General features: G+C 40.8%; 1 protein-coding gene across 19 annotated transcripts in view; it reads right to left on the bottom strand.

Moving 5' to 3' along the window:
• The window catches only part of KIF1B (kinesin family member 1B), a 182554-nt gene that overhangs the window by 116866 nt on the left and 49930 nt on the right, over positions 1-15758 (bottom strand). For all 19 annotated transcript variants that reach the window (XM_032300335.1, XM_032300355.1, XM_032300354.1 and 16 more), the window contains exons 4-8: positions 15022-15201; positions 11431-11496; positions 4848-5026; positions 4142-4253; positions 426-503 (exon numbers count right to left, since the gene is read on the bottom strand). In XM_032300335.1, coding sequence (XP_032156226.1) covers positions 426-503; positions 4142-4253; positions 4848-5026; positions 11431-11496; positions 15022-15201 — 615 coding nt within the window. The remainder of the gene's footprint in view (positions 1-425; positions 504-4141; positions 4254-4847; positions 5027-11430; positions 11497-15021; positions 15202-15758) is intronic.

Below are 15758 nucleotides of genomic sequence, written 5' to 3'. Positions count from 1 at the left end.
TCTTCTCACATCTGAATCTCGTATATCCTTTTCCCATGGCCATCTCTTAATTCCATCTAGCCAAATGCTGCCTGTTCCTCAAAATGCAACTCAACTTTCACTCGATGACATTCTCCCTAACTATTTAGTTCGATAACTCATTCTTCCATTGAAGTTACAGATCAGGAGTCTGGAAAATTTTTCCATAAAAGGACAGACACAAATTATTTTAGGTTTTTTGAGCCATATGGTCTCTGTTACAACACTGCCATTGTAGTGCAAAAGCAGCCATAGACAATACATAAACAAATGTATGTAGCTGTGTTTCAATAACATTTTACTTACAAAAATAGCTAGTGGGCTGAATTTGGCCCACTAGCCACACTTTGCTGTCACATGGTACAGAACATTTATTGATCAGGCCATTTACTTGCTAAAATAAATACCTTTAATCGAGTTCCTTTGGCACCAGTTGAATCAGCTCGTTCACTTCCTGCTAGATCCACCAAGCTTATTTTACTGACCTGATAAAGAAAAATAACATGGGGGCGATTCAAAACTAAGGAAGATAGAGTAGAAAACATTTAGAGGCAGAATGCTTTTTAAAGGATTAAGGTATAGAGAAAATTAAAAGTATTAGAGCTCTTAAATATGACACAAAAAGATGAAGACAACATATATCAGAGTCAGTTTAAACAGCATGCACAGAAGGTGCAGTGGCGCACGGCTGGAGTCCCAGCTACTTGGGAAGCTTCTTTGAGCCCAGGAGTTCAAAGTTGTCTATTGTACCCCAGCCTGGCAACATTGGAGAATCTTGTGTCTCTACAAAAAAAATTTTTAATTAAAAACAGAAAGAGCATGCACAAAATTCACAGCAATTATCGCAGTTCAAGAAAAGTATCTTTATGGTAAACATGACATATTTTACCAGAGTATGTTATAAAAATTTATAAAACTCATCAACTCAATAAATGGCATACTAAAAATGAAGCTTTAAGCAACTGGAACTCTTACATATTGCTGGTGGGAATATAAAATGGTACAATCCCTTCGGAAAATAATTTGACATTTCTTAAGAAGCTACAATAAGACTCAATCATCCTACTCCTAAGTATTTACCAAGAGAACAAAAACAAATGTCCACACAAAGACTTGTACACAAATGTTCACAGCAGCTTCGTCAAAAACTGCAAACAGTTTAAAAGCCCATCAACAGCTGAAGTAATAAACTGTGGTGTATCTGTACAGTGCAATACTCATCAGCAATGAAAAGGAACTACTGATAAACACAAGAGCATAAATGAATCTCAAAATCACTACGCTAAGTAAGACTCCAGGCAAAAAATCAGTACATACTCTATGATTCCATTTACATAAAATTCTAGAAAATGTAAACTAATATATAGTGACAAAAGGCAGGTCCTGAATTGCCTAGGGATTGCAATAGAAGAAGGGATAGAGAAAGCCAGAGAGGAAGTATGAAGCAATTTTTGAGAATAATAAAAATTCTTGGCTGGGCGTGGTGGCTCATGCCTATAATCCCAGCACTTTGGGGGGCCGAGGCGGGTGGATCACTTGAGGTCAGGAATTCGAAATCAGCCTGTCCAATATGGCGAAACCCCGTCTCTATAAAAAAAAATATATTCTCTGTATTGTGGCACTAGTTTCACAGGTATATAAATATGTCAAAACTGACTAAATTTTATGCTTTACATATGTGCAGTTTACTGTATACTTCAATAATACCTCAATAAACTTGTAAAAAAATAAAGCTTCAGGAAAGTTTAGACAAAAGTATCCAAAAGGGATTATCAGGAAAGCTATGATTATGTGATTAACATTAATTTTGTAGATTCGACATCATGAAGGAAGGGCAAAACATACTTCCATATACAGTTCTTTGCTGCCATTCAGATAAATACTAACAAATAAATAGCATGAATATTATAACCTCTGGCTAAGCAAGTTATTTGATCATCTATATAAGGAGTATTTCTTTTTTTTTTTTTTGAGACAGAGTCTCACTCTGTCGCCCAGGCCGGAGTGTAGTGATGCAATCTCAGTTCACTGCAACCTCTGCCTCCTGGGTTCAAGTGATTCTCCTGCCTCAGCCTCCCAAGGAGCCGGGACTACAGGCCCATGCCACCACATCCAGCTAATTTTTTGTATTTTTATGAGAGACAGTGTTTCATCATGTTAGCTAGGATGGTTTCTATCTCCTGACCTCATGATCCACCCGCCTCAGCCTCCCAAAACGCTGGGATTACAGGCGTGAGACACTGTGCCCGGCCTTTTTTTTTTTTTTTTAGATGAAGTTTCCCTCTTTTTGCCCAGGCTGAAGTGCAATGGAGCAACCTCAGCTCACTGCAACCTCCACCTCCCGGGTTTAAGCAATTCTCCTGCCTCAGCCTCCAGAGTAGCTGGGATGACAGGTGCACAGCACCACATTCAGCTAATTTTTTGTATTTGTGTGAGACAGGGTTTCACCATTTTGGCCAGGCTGGTCTTGAACTCCTGACCTCAGGTGATCCACCTGCCTCAGCCTCCCAAAGTGCTGGGATTACAGGTGTGAGCCATTGTGCCTAAGAGGAGTATATTTTTAAGAATCATTTTCAGCTAGAAATAAGTCACCAAATAAAAGGTTATCTAGTAATTAGTGACAGTGGTATATAAAGCACTCATTTTATAAGGCAAAGGATCTTATATAATTGCCAACACAATAAACCTAACTTCAAATTTAAAAATCCAGTTGCATCCTTCTTAGGAATATAGACAAAGTAGTATTTGACATCAATTTTTTATTATTAACAATAATAACAGTCTGGGTGTGGTGGCTCATGCCTGTAATCCCAGCACTTTGGGAGGCTGAGGCGAGTGGATCACGAGGTCAGGAGTTCAAGACCAGCCTGGCCAACATGATAAAACGCGTCTCTATGAAAAATAAAAAAATAAGCTGAGCATGGTGGCGTGTGCCTGTAATCCCAACTACTCAGGAGGCTGAGGCAGGAGAATTCCTTGAACCGGGCCCTGGAGGCAGAGGTTGCAGTTAGGTGAGGTCACACCACTGCACTCTAGCCTGGGCTACAGAGCGAGACTCCATTTCAAAAAAACAATAATAATAAAATTAACATTATTCAGTGGCTACTCTGTGAAAGACATTATTGTTTGCACTTAACCTACGTTAATATTTAATCCTTTTAACAATCCTATCAGGCTGCTATGGATGGAGAAACTGAGAAACAAAGAAGTTAAGTAGTTTGCCCAAGATAATATAGCTGAAAAATGGCAGAATCAGAATTCAACGCAAGCAATCTAGCTGTAAAGTCTGCGACATTTAACCACTGCAGAAAATGAAAAATCAATAAGCAAAGGTATTTGAAGAACATCAGAACTGCTGTACAGTTATTTTCCAGGAATAAAACATATCACTTGCTTAAACATTTAATCCCACTATAACATTATCATAGCTCAAAAAATAAAAATAAAAAAAGAATACGCATACCAAAGGCAGCTAATAAGGTAATAATAAAAAGGTTCCAGTCAAGAAGAAGAAAAGAAACAATTTTCTCCTGTGAGACTGCTTAACTGTCTCGTATTAAGTAGTTTTTGACAACCAAAGTCCTGGATTGCTTTTTTCTTAACTATATTCTCTATCTTGCATCTTCATTTAAGAACCTATACATGGCCGGGCACGGTGGCTCAAACCTGTAATCCCAGCACTTTGGGAGGCCGAGGCGGGTGGATCACGAGGTCAAGAGATCGAGACCATCCTGGTCAACATGGTGAAACCCCGTCTCTACTAAAAATACAAAAAATTAGCTGGGCATGGTGGCGCTTGCCTGTAATCCCAGCGACTCAGGAGGCTGGGGCAGGAGAACTGCCTGAACCCGAGAGGCGGAGGTTGCGGTGAGCCGAGATCGCGCCATTGCACTCCAGCCTGGGTAACAAGAGCGAAACTCCGTCTCAAAAAAAAGAAAAACCTATACATAAAACTGGTGTAGGGTGGAAGAAAAATGGTAAGCAGAGGCTATAAAACACCCTCCATTAAGTGAAAGAGCACCCCCCAGCACCCAACCTTTCACAAAAAGCAGAGGGCAACAAAAAGGACTTCTCAAAATCTCCATCCTTCACAACTCAAACCTAGAGACTGAAGTTCTCCTACCTTCTCAGTGGAAAGGTTGGTCTCATTATCATGTTTCTTCTGGGTGAAAACGATCGTAAACACAGCGTGGGAACGGCTACTTGTTTCATTCATGTTCGTAGCTGCCACTGTCCTAAATAAACATAAAGGTGACCACGTGACAATGGAATTCTTAGATGAGAGTTGAAATGGACAGCAGGCTCCACATGATAAGCATTACAATCACAAGCAATAGTCTTAAACTTATTCACAGATTGCAAGATTGTCACTTACACAATTGCTCTCAATACTGCCTTATTTGTGAGCCCATCAAGTTACTCTCCAATTCCAAAGGCACCCCATCAGAATCATTTTTCATACTCCAGCTATCCCTTTAGAAACCAATGAAGCATTTAATTTTTATTCTTTATTACTATTCATTTATTCCAGAATCAATTACCACCATAGCCACATATATACATAACTAACATTTTACCACTACTTGATCACAACCTAAGAGTAAAACTTAACCAGAGCTCTAACATGTTTCAGCAAAGCACTGTTTAGATGAGAAGAAAGATACTTAACATGCTGAAGCCCTCATTGTTACAGCACAGTCAAAGGATCAGAGGACTCCACAATTAAAGCAACTTTCATAGGTATGAATGTGGCCTCAAACCCTTAACTGGGAACAAAGGGCCTCAAAACATGCAAAAGACCTCAGTCCTGACCCTATTTCCTACCATACCTGGCTTTGTTCCCAGCATCCATGAGGTCAGCAATGTCTGTGTAGGAAGTAACTGCCAACTTGGACAGATCCTCCACATAGGGCCCAAGAAGTGGGTGTTCACGCACACGCAAATTACCCTTGTTTTTTGGATTCAGCAAATCTCGTACTCTTTCACAGTAAATTTCCATGTAGCTCACCTATGAACAAATTAGTAAAGTGAATTAGAAGACAGAAAAAGAAATCACACACAAAGGCTGGGCGCAATGGCTCATGCCTATAATCCCAGCACTCCCACACATTGGGAGGCCAATGGGCGGCAAATCACTTGAGATCACTACGAGTTCCAGACCAGCCTGGTCAACATGATGAAACCCCGTCTCTACTAAAAATACAACAAGGAGCCAGGTGTGGTGGCACGTGCCTGTAGTCTCAGCTACTCGGGAGGCTGAGGCAGCAGAATCTCCTGAAACTAGGAGGTGGAGGTTGCAGTGAGCCGAGATCATGCCACTGCACTTCAGCCTGGGCAACAGAATGACACTCTGTCAAAAAGAAGAAAGACGAAAGAAGAAAGAGGAGAGGGGAGGGAAGGAGAGGAAAGGAAAGAAAGGAAAAGTAATCACACATAGAAAAAAAATTAACTTTTATTAAAAACTCTAAGATTAGAGATCAGAAACCTTTACAAAGTGAAATGCCGTAACTCTAGGACCTTTTATTCTATTAACAATATGCACAGATAATCACACTGCCTAGGTGAGAACCAGCCTTCAGACTTTCCCAGTAAGGAAGAGGTGAACAGGTTATCTCTGGAAAGTAGTGACTGCTAAAAAATATTTTAGCAGCAATTTACCAGTTATCAGTATGTTTTTTAAAATGTATACTGTTGTCAATAACTGGGATTTGCACTGAGGTTACTCTAAGAGCTTGGAAATAAGACTTCTATTAGAATTAAAACCAAGTAACAAATATCAATATTATAGAGCTGAGAAGACAAAACAGAAGGGTGAGGCTAACTCTAAGCCTGACCGGCCGGGTGCAGTGCCTCCTGCCTGTAATCCCAGCACTTTGGGAGGCTGAGATGGACAGATCACAAGGTCAGGACTTTGAGACCAGCCTGGCCAGCATGGTGAAACCCTGTCTCCACTAAAGATACAAAAAATTAGCCGGGCGTGGTGGCGTGTGCCACGGCACGTGCCTGTAATCCCAGCTACTCGGAAGGCTGAGGCAGGAGAATTGCTTGAACTCGGGAGGCGGAGGTTGCAGTGAGCTGAGATCACGCCATTGCACTCCAGCCTGGGTGACGGGGCGAGACTCCATCTCAGAAAAAAAAAAAAAAAAAGACTGACCACACTGTTACTAACTTGGACAATGTATCCACCAGAAGGGATAACGGTAGATCAGCATAAAAGCTGGTGGAGGAAGGACCTATCCTAGATTTGTGGGGAGAAAGAAGACTCAAGACAATACACTTCATAAATTCTTGTCCCACTGGCAGGACCATTCCCATCATGATGATGAATGCATTAGGCTATCATTTCTTAACATGTATCTAAGCAACTTATCTCCCTTTAATTCCATGCACACCAAACAACCAACAGGGTTCCAACAGAGCTCTATCCACAGTAAGATAATATATTAGTCTTGCAAACATTCTGGCCTTAGTAATAGTTATTTCTCATGGGAAAGTAACAAACCAACAACTTAGTTCTATCACATCACTCAAGAGTCTTTAACTTTGAAGGATAGTCCTTTTCTTGATGTATCTACAAAATCAGACTTGTAAGCAAACAAGGCTCTGAACTGGGATAAATTCATCACATTATGATGCTACCCAGGAAACAGATCGTTCTCTTTCATGGAGTTATTTAAGCATACACTACAGCTCCTGAATTTTTAAACTTTAATTATCTATAGACACGTTTTCAGAGTATCTGGAATGGAAACTTAATTCCATTTCTATTGCCATTTTCTTTCATTCGGTCTCTGACTGTATTTATATACTGTATTTTATTTTTATTTATATATATTTTTTGAGACTGAGTCTTAAACTGTCACCCAGGCGGGGTGCAGTGGCTCAAATGCAGCTCATGCAGCCTTGCCTTCCTGGGCTTAAGCAATCCTGCCTCAGCCTCTGGAGTAACTGGGACTACAGGCACATGCCACCACACCTAGCTATTTTTAATTTTTTTTTTTGTAAAGACCGGGTCTCACCATGTTGCCCAGGCTGGTCTTGAACTCCTGGGCTCAAGCAATCCTCCCACCTTGGCCTCCTGAAGTGCAGGGATTATAGGCATGAGCCACCGCACCCAGCCTTATTTTGTATTTTAAAGTCAATTAAAGGCTGGGTGCGGTGGCTCACGCCTAGAATCCCAGCACTTTGGGAGGCTAAGGTGGGCAGACTGCTTGAGCTCAGGAGTTCCAGACCAACCTGGGTAACATGGTAAAACCCCATCTCTGCCAAAAATACAAAAACTTAGCCAGATGTGGTGGTGTGTGCCGGTGGTCCAAAGTGATCACTCAAGCCCGGAAGGTCAGAGATGCAGTGAGCCAAGGTCACACCACTGCACTCCAGCCTGGGTGACAGTGATACCTTGTCTCTAAAAATAAATAAATAAATAAGATAAAATAATAAAATCAGTTTTTAAAAATTGAGAACTTGGGCCGGGTATGGTGACTCATGCCTGTAATCCCAGCACTCTGGGAGGCCAAGGAGGGCGGATCACAAGGTCAAGAGATGGAGACCATCCTGGCCAACATGTTGAAAACCTGTCTCTACTAAAATACAAAAATTAGCTGGGTGTGGTGGCATGCACCTGTAGACCCAGCTATTCGGGAGGCCGAGACAGGAGAACTGCTTGAACCCAGGAGGCGGAGGTTGCAGTGAGCCAAGATTGTGCCACTGCACTCCAGCCTGGCGCCTGGCGGTAGAGCGAGACTGTCTTAAAAAAAAAAAATTAAGAATTTGGCCAGATGCAGTTGCTCATGCCTGTTAGCCTAGTATTTTGGAAGCCATGCATTATGGCACATGCCTGTGGTCCAGATTATTCAGGAGGCTGAGGCAGGAAGATCACTGAGCCCAGGAGGTCAAGGCTGCAGTGAGCCCTGTTTGCACCACTGTACTCCAGTCTGGGCAACAAAGCAAGACCTTGTCAAAAAAAAAAAAAAAAAAAAAGGCCGGGCGTGGTGGCTCATGCCTGTAATCCCAGCACTTTGGGAGGCTGAGGCAGGCAGATCACAAGGTCAGGAGTTGGAGACCAGCCTGGCCAACACGGTGAAACCCCATCTCTACTAAAACTACAAAAAATTAGCCAGGCATGGTGGTGGGCGCCTGTAACTCCAGCTACCTGGGAGGCTGTGGCAGGAGAATCAATTGAACCTGGGAAGTGGAGGTTGCAGTGAGCTGAGACCGAGCCACTACACTCCAGCCTGGGCAACAGAATAAGACTCTGTCTCAAAAAAAAAAAAAAAAAAGGCAACCCTAAAAGATAATTAATCTGAGAGTAAAATAACAGAACAACAAATATTCTTCTGACAGCAAGTCATCCCAGAAAGTGAGATGACTCTTCAATCATTGCTATGTACTTAAATTTGTACATATAATCCTGAATCCCCGGAATATATTACATCTTTTGGAACACTCGTCCCTTTTAACACGAATGTGAGACAAAGAGAACCCAAAGAATCTGGGTAAAAGTTCATGTGCTCCATTCCTTATTCTCTGATATGTGAATCCATCCAAAGGCATCATCATTTCTTTTTTTTTTTTTTTTTTTTTTTTAATTATTTTTTTATTATACTTAAAGTTCTGGGGTACATGTGGCCATCATCATTTCTTTTACTTATGCACCAACCACTCCAGATGTCACCTGGCAGATTCAACTCACTGAGCACCCTTCTCTTACAGGCACTATTCTAGGCAATTGGTACACATCGCTAAATGAGACAGACAAAGGACCCTGCCCCAGTGAGCTTATGCTTCTAGCAAGGGACACTGATAATCAGCAACAAACATAAAAAATAGGTAACTGAGAAAGCATGTTAGAACATGCTGAAAATAGAAAAAAGAAATTAGAACAAGGCAAGAGAGTTCAGAATGTGGCATAAAGGACAAGGGCAAGGTGCAGTATTAAATAAAGTGGTCAAGGTAAGTCTCATTGAGAGAGTGGGATTTAAGGAGACTTGAACGTGAAAAACTTAGTCAAAATGACATCCAAGCGAAGAACATCAGAGGCAGGAGGAAAAGTCAATGTAGAGGCCTTGAAGCAGGAATGTTTCTGGTATGTTCTTGAAACAGCAAAAAAGCTAGCATGGGTGGAGCAAAGTAACAGAGAAGGAAGTAGAAGAGGCAGGTAGAGAGGTCCCACAAATGTGGCAAAAAACCAGTGTCAACTAGGAATCTATGCTCCACTCCAAGTAAGCCTGGGAATTCTGAATAATATGAAAGAAAAGGACATCTTTTATTACCTGTAAGCTCAAAAATTCACCTGATTCAAAAAAGAATAACTATGAAACAAGCTATTCAGAAAATTTATTTTAACACAAAATATGCTTAGAGCAGCACATTCTCTTTTTGGTGTAAGACAGTTCACAAGGCAGAATTCCTTAGAATTTATACATTTATGCAACATCTTAAAGGTAAAGAAAAAAAACCAAAGCAATTAAGTAAATCAACTAGGAATTAAATGCTGTAAGCCTACAGAGAATCACAATGTATACCCCAAAAAAAAAAAAAAAAATCTTGAGATTGCTTAAAAGGCAGCTATTTTTTTCAGAACAGACTGAAGGTAACAGAACACTTTAATATTTCAGTTACTATGAAAGTAAATACCAAAAAAGAGTGTGGGGAGTGGTTAGAGAGGGAGGGAGAGAGAGAGAAACAGCAGCTTCTTTTCTTTTATTGAGACACTCTTGCTCTGTCACCCAGGCTGGGGTGCAGGGGCATGATCTCGGCTCACTGCAACCTCTGCCTCCTGGGTTCAAGCAATTGCTCATGCCTCAGCCTCCCGAATAGCTGGGATTACAGGTGTGCACCCCCACATCCAGCTAATTTTTTGTACTTTTAGTAGAGACAGGGTTTTGCCATGTTGGCCAGTCTGGTCTCAAACTCCTGGCCTCAAATGATCCACTTGCCTTCCAAAGTGCTGGGATTATAGTGTGAGCCACCACACCCGGCCTCAAAACAGCTTCTTAAAGCACATACAAAACAGAGGGAATGCTTATCAAATAAACAAATATGCATAAAGTAATTCTATAGACTTCATGAAAGAGCCAGGGTAAACACAGGATAGATAATTACTTTCCAAGTTTTTATAAGCAATTAAAAAAGTGGGAAGGGGAGGAGATTTGATTATATATATTTAAAACCTATGCCTATCAAAGACCATTATTAACAATATTAGACCGGGTGCGGTAGCTCATGCCTGTAATCCCAGCACTTTGGAAGGCCAAGGTGGGCAGATCATGAGGTCAAGAGATCGAGACCATCTTAGCCAACATGGTGAAACTCTGTCTCTACTAAAAAATACAAAAATTAGCGGGGCCTGGTGGTGTGCATCTATAGTCCCAGCTACTCCAGAAGCTGAGGCAGGAGAATTGCTTGAACCCAGGAGGCGGAGACTGCAGTGAGTCAAGATTGCGCCACTACACTCCAGCCTGGCACCTGGCGACAGAGCAAGACTCTGTCTGAAAAAAAAAAAGAATGCCACTACCGAGGAGCTGGAAACCTGCGTATCATCACTTTTTTAAGGAAAAAAATTTAAAAAAAAAACAGTATTAAAGGGAGAGAGTTCCCACAAATAAATCAGAAAAACACGGTGAACCCAAAATGTAAAGGCAACACATAATTTACAAGATGGTCAACCACACTAATAATCAAAGAAATTCAAATTTAAATAAGAGAATACTTATATTATCAAATTACCAAAGATTAAAAATTGAAAATACTAAATGTTGGCAAGGGCACAATGGTGCTTGCACCCTCCTGGTGTGACTGAAAACTGTTACACAGTCTTACTTTCTAAAAAGGCAATTGGCAATTCAAATGTATTATTTAAACACCAAGAAACATACAAAAGATAATAACTGAAAATAAATGCATACACTTATGAACAAAGACTTAACTGTGGTTAGGTTCAGTGGCTCACACTGTAATCCCAGTACTTTCAGAGGTAGAGGAGGGGAGACTGCTTGAGCCCAAGAGTTCAACACCAACCTGGGCAACACAGGGAAACTACGTCTCTACAAAAAAAATCAATTACCCAGGGGTGGTGGTGGCACACACCATAGTCCCAGCTACGAGAGGCTGAAGAGGTAGGATCACTCAGGCCCAGAAAGTCAAGGCTGCAGTGAGCTATAATCATGCCACTGTACTCCAGGGCCTGAGCAACCAAGTGAGACCCTGTCCTCCAATGCCCGCCCCCCAGCAAAAAAAGATTAAATTATGACATGATTCATTATACCCAAAACCCAAAAATAGCCTAAAAGAACAAAACTGAAGGAATGGTTAAGTGATCTGTACCACAGTTATAATTTGGAGCCATTTAAAAGTCATGCTTGAGGGAATGTAAAACAAGGACCTCTGGTGTCAACTCATGGCTGTACTCACCTCTACAGAGTAAGACATTTCTTCATTACAGTTGTCATTAATTTTTTCAAATAGTTCTTCACATAACTAGGGAAGCAGAATAAGAGAGGCATGAATAGCACAAATGAGAGGAGTACTAAGTTATCCACACATGCTCAATAAGCCAGACGTCCTTTCTCAGTCTGTCTCAAAATACATGTCATAAACACCAAGGTATGATTAATACTTTGAATAAAGTCAGTCATATGCTGCATAACCATGTTTCAGTCAACGATGGACTGCATACATTATAGTGGTCCCCATAAGATTATAAGGAAGCTTGAAAATTCCTATCACCTAGTGATATCTTGATGATCCTGATACTGTGTAGGCCTAGACTAACTAATAAACACATGTCTTAGGCTGGGTACAGTGGTTCACAACTGTAATCCCAGCACTTTGGGAGGCCGAGGCGGGCAGATCAAGAGGTCAAGAGATCGAGACCATCCTGACCAACATGGTGAAACCCCTGCACATGGTGGCGCATGCCTGTAGTCCCAGCTACTTGGGAGGCCGAGGCAGGAGAATCTCGGGAGATGGAGGTTGCAGTGAGCCGAGATCGTGCCACTGCACTCCAGCCTGGGTGACAGATCAAGACTCCATGTCAAAAAAAAAAAATATGTGTCTTAGTTTTAAAGAAAAAGATTTATTTATTTATTTATTTTTATTTAGAGCCAGATTCTCACTCTGTCACCCAGGCTGGAGCACAGTGGCACAATTGCAGCTCAATGCAACCTCTGCCTCCCGGGTTCAAGTGATTCCCCTGCCTCACCCTCCAGAGTAGCTGGGACTACAGGCGTGTGCCACCACACCCAGCTAATTTTTGTATTTTTTGTAGAGATGGGGTTTCACCATGTTGGCCAGGATGGTCTCCATCTCTTGACCTCTTGATCTGCCCACCTCAGCCTCCCAAAGTGCTGGGATTACAGGCTGAGCCACCGTGCATGGCCTAAAATTTTTTTTTTTAATTTAAAATGTGGGCTGGGTGCAGTGGCTCACACCTATAATCCCTGCATTTTGAGAGGTTGAGGCAAGCAGATCACAAGGTCAGAAGATCCAGAACATCTTGGCCAAAATGGCAAAACCCTGTTTCTACTAAAAATACAAAAATTAGTTGGACGTGGTGATGCACACCTGTAGTCCCAGCTACCCTGGAGGCTGAGGGCAGGAGAATCGCCTGAACCTGGGAGGCGGAGGTTGCAGTGAACCAAGATCATGCCACTGACTCCAGCCTGGGCAAAAAGAACAAAACTCCATCTCAAAAAAAAAAAATTTGCTCGGGTACAGTGGGTCATGCCTATAATGTCAGCACTTTGGGAGGCAAAGGCAGGCAGACCACTTGAGGCCAGAGTTCAAAACTAGTCTAGCCAACATTGCAAAACTCATCTCTACTAAAAATACAAAAATTAGCCAGATGTAGTGGTATGTGTCTGTAGTCCCAGCTACTTGGGAGGCTGAGGCATGAGAATTGATTGAACCCAGGAGGCAGAGGTTGCAGTGAACTGAGATTGTGAGACTGCACCACTGCACTCCAGCGTGGGCGACAAAGCAAGACTCTGTCTCGAGGGAAAAAGAAAAAAATTTAAAAATACAAAAAAGCTTATAGAATAAGGATATCAAGAAAGAAAATACTTTTGTAGAGCTGTACAATGTGTTTGTGCTTATTTTTGTTTTTTTTGAGACGGAGTTTCACTCTTGTTGACCAGGTTAAAGTATAATGGCACTGCTCACTGCAACCTCCATCTCACAGGTTCAACTGATTATCCTGCCTCAGCCTCCCGAATAAGTTGGGATTACAGGCATGTGCCACCATGCCCGGCTTATTTTTTGTATTTTTAGTAGAGACAGGGTTTCAACATGTTAGTCAGGCTAGTCTTGAACTCCTGACCTCAGGTGATTCACCCCACCTCAGCCTCCCGAAGTGCTGGGATTGCCGGCAGGGGCCACTGTGCTGGGCCTGTTTGTGTTTTAAACTAAGAGTTACCATAAAAGGATCAGAAAGTTCAAACAATTTAAAAGCTTATAAAGTAGAAAAGTTAAAACAATTTAAGGTTAATTTATTAATGAAAGGAAACTGTTTTTAAAAGCAAATTTAGTGTAGCCTAAGTGTGCGGCATTTATAAAGTCTACAATAATGTCTTGCAATGTCATAGGCCTTCACATTCACTCACCACTCACTCATTGGCTCACCCAGAGCAACTTCCAGTCCTGCAACTCCATGGTAAGAGCCCTACACAGGTGTGCCATTTTAAATCTTTTTTAAATAATCATATTGTTACTGTACTTTTCTCTGTTTAGATATGTATAGGTAAGAAAATACTTACCATTCTATTACAACTGCCTATAGTATTTAGTACAGTAACATGCTACACAGGTTTGCAGCCTTGGAGCAACAGGCTATACAATATAGTCTAGGTGTGGAGTAGTTTATACCTTTCACGGTTTGTGTGAATACACTCTATGATGTTTGTACAACAACAAAAGCACCTAATGACGAATGATGCATTTCTTAAAATGTATCCCCATCCTTAAGAGATGCACGACTGTAAAACGAAAATTTTAAATGCAATCTTCTCATTTAATCTTTTTTTCTTTTCTTTTCTTTTTTTTTTTAAGTTTTTAAGTTTTGTTTTTTTTTAAGTTTTTAAGGTCCCAGACGGTGGCTCACGCCTGTAATCCCAGCATTTTGGGAAGTCAAGGTAGCAAGATTACTTGAGCCCAGGAGTTTGAGACCAGCCTGGGAAATGTCGTAAGACTGTCTCTACAAAAATATTTTTTAAATTAACTAGGTATGGTGGCACATGACTAAAGTCCCAGCTACTCTGGAGGCTGAGGCAGGAGGATCACTTGAGCCTCGGAGGTCAAAGCCTCACTGAGCCATGATCACACCACTGCACTCCAGCCTGGTCACCAGAGTGAGACCCTGTCTCAAATAAACAAGTAAATAATGAAGTTATTTGTAAACACTTATGTCTTTCACCATTAAATCCTAAGTGAAACAAATAATGAAAATAAAAATAAATATCCACGTCAGAACTCTTCTTCATTCCCAAACAATAAAGGATCAAATACAATAATACTAACTGCTCTGAAAAAAGAAAGAGAATCTTAGAGTGTTTGCTGTCTAAAGTAACAATATTAAATTAGTAAAATAAAATGAAAATATCTTCAAATAAGCTATCAAAAAAAAAGAAGGAATAATCACATTTTTCAGAGGTGATCTATACATAGAATTTGGAAAAAAATCAGATCAAAATATTCCCCAGGTGTCCCTAGGACTTAGAACTGAGTTTTAACAAGCTGGTACCACTTTTCGAACAATACAATAATATGGCCTTGGATATATGGCAAAATCATTACAAAACACTGACTTTCCCACCTTTAACAACAGACGTGTACGTGTCAGTCTTTCCCATTCAACTGTAAGCTCCTCTCAGGGAAAAGAATGGGTTATTCACCTTTGTGCCTGGTAAAATAATCCCTACATAAACGTTCGCCAAATAAAAATAACTGTTAAAGCAATTAAAGACTAACAGCAATAATGAGCAGAAGATTGTTGTTTTGTTTTTTTACCTGTGGAATGATGCCAGCCTGGCTTTCTTCTTGTTTACCCATCATTGTATAAGATTTTCCAGCACCAGTCTGCCCATAGGCAAAAATACAAACATTATATCCCTCAAAGGCATGTAAGAGCATTTCCTTTCCAATGTCATTGTACACACGGTTTTGAGATGCAAAGCAGGGATCTTCAGGCTGTAAAGAGTAAAAGGAAAAATAAATGACCTTTTATTCATATTTCTTCCTATGCTTACTTGATAGCTTCCATAATAAACGAAACAGTCACCTAAAATTGACTTCACATTTTTTAAGCTCCCTCTACACAAATTTACTTTTCTCATTAAATACATGCACATGCACACACACACACACACACACACTCACAAACATAAGCACTATTAGAGTCATTCAGGTCAGCCATACTTAAAAATATCTACATAAAATTATCTGGCATAATTTCATTTTATTTTCTATAACCTTAAAAGTATCACTCTTTCATTCACAGAGCCAAGATTTTACGTGGAAAATGAGAATAAAAGACCAAGGGTCATGTTCACATATAAAATACTTCTTTGAACTCCCTCCAGCTAGTAGAACTATTTCTCAATAAACACTGCTTTCAGGGAAGAGTGTTTCCATTCTCCTTCTCAGTCCCTTCCCTTGACAATTAGGCTTTGTCAATAGTTAAAAACATCTATTCCCCAGGGCTGGGCACCGTGGCTCATGCCTGTAATCCCATCACTTTGGGAGGC

Source organism: Sapajus apella, unplaced genomic scaffold (assembly GCF_009761245.1).
Source record: "Sapajus apella isolate SASKATOON/1434 unplaced genomic scaffold, GSC_monkey_1.0 scaffold43, whole genome shotgun sequence".
In the NCBI taxonomy this organism is placed as follows: Eukaryota; Metazoa; Chordata; class Mammalia; order Primates; family Cebidae; genus Sapajus; species Sapajus apella.
This window is presented reverse-complemented; position numbering and strand designations above follow the sequence as displayed.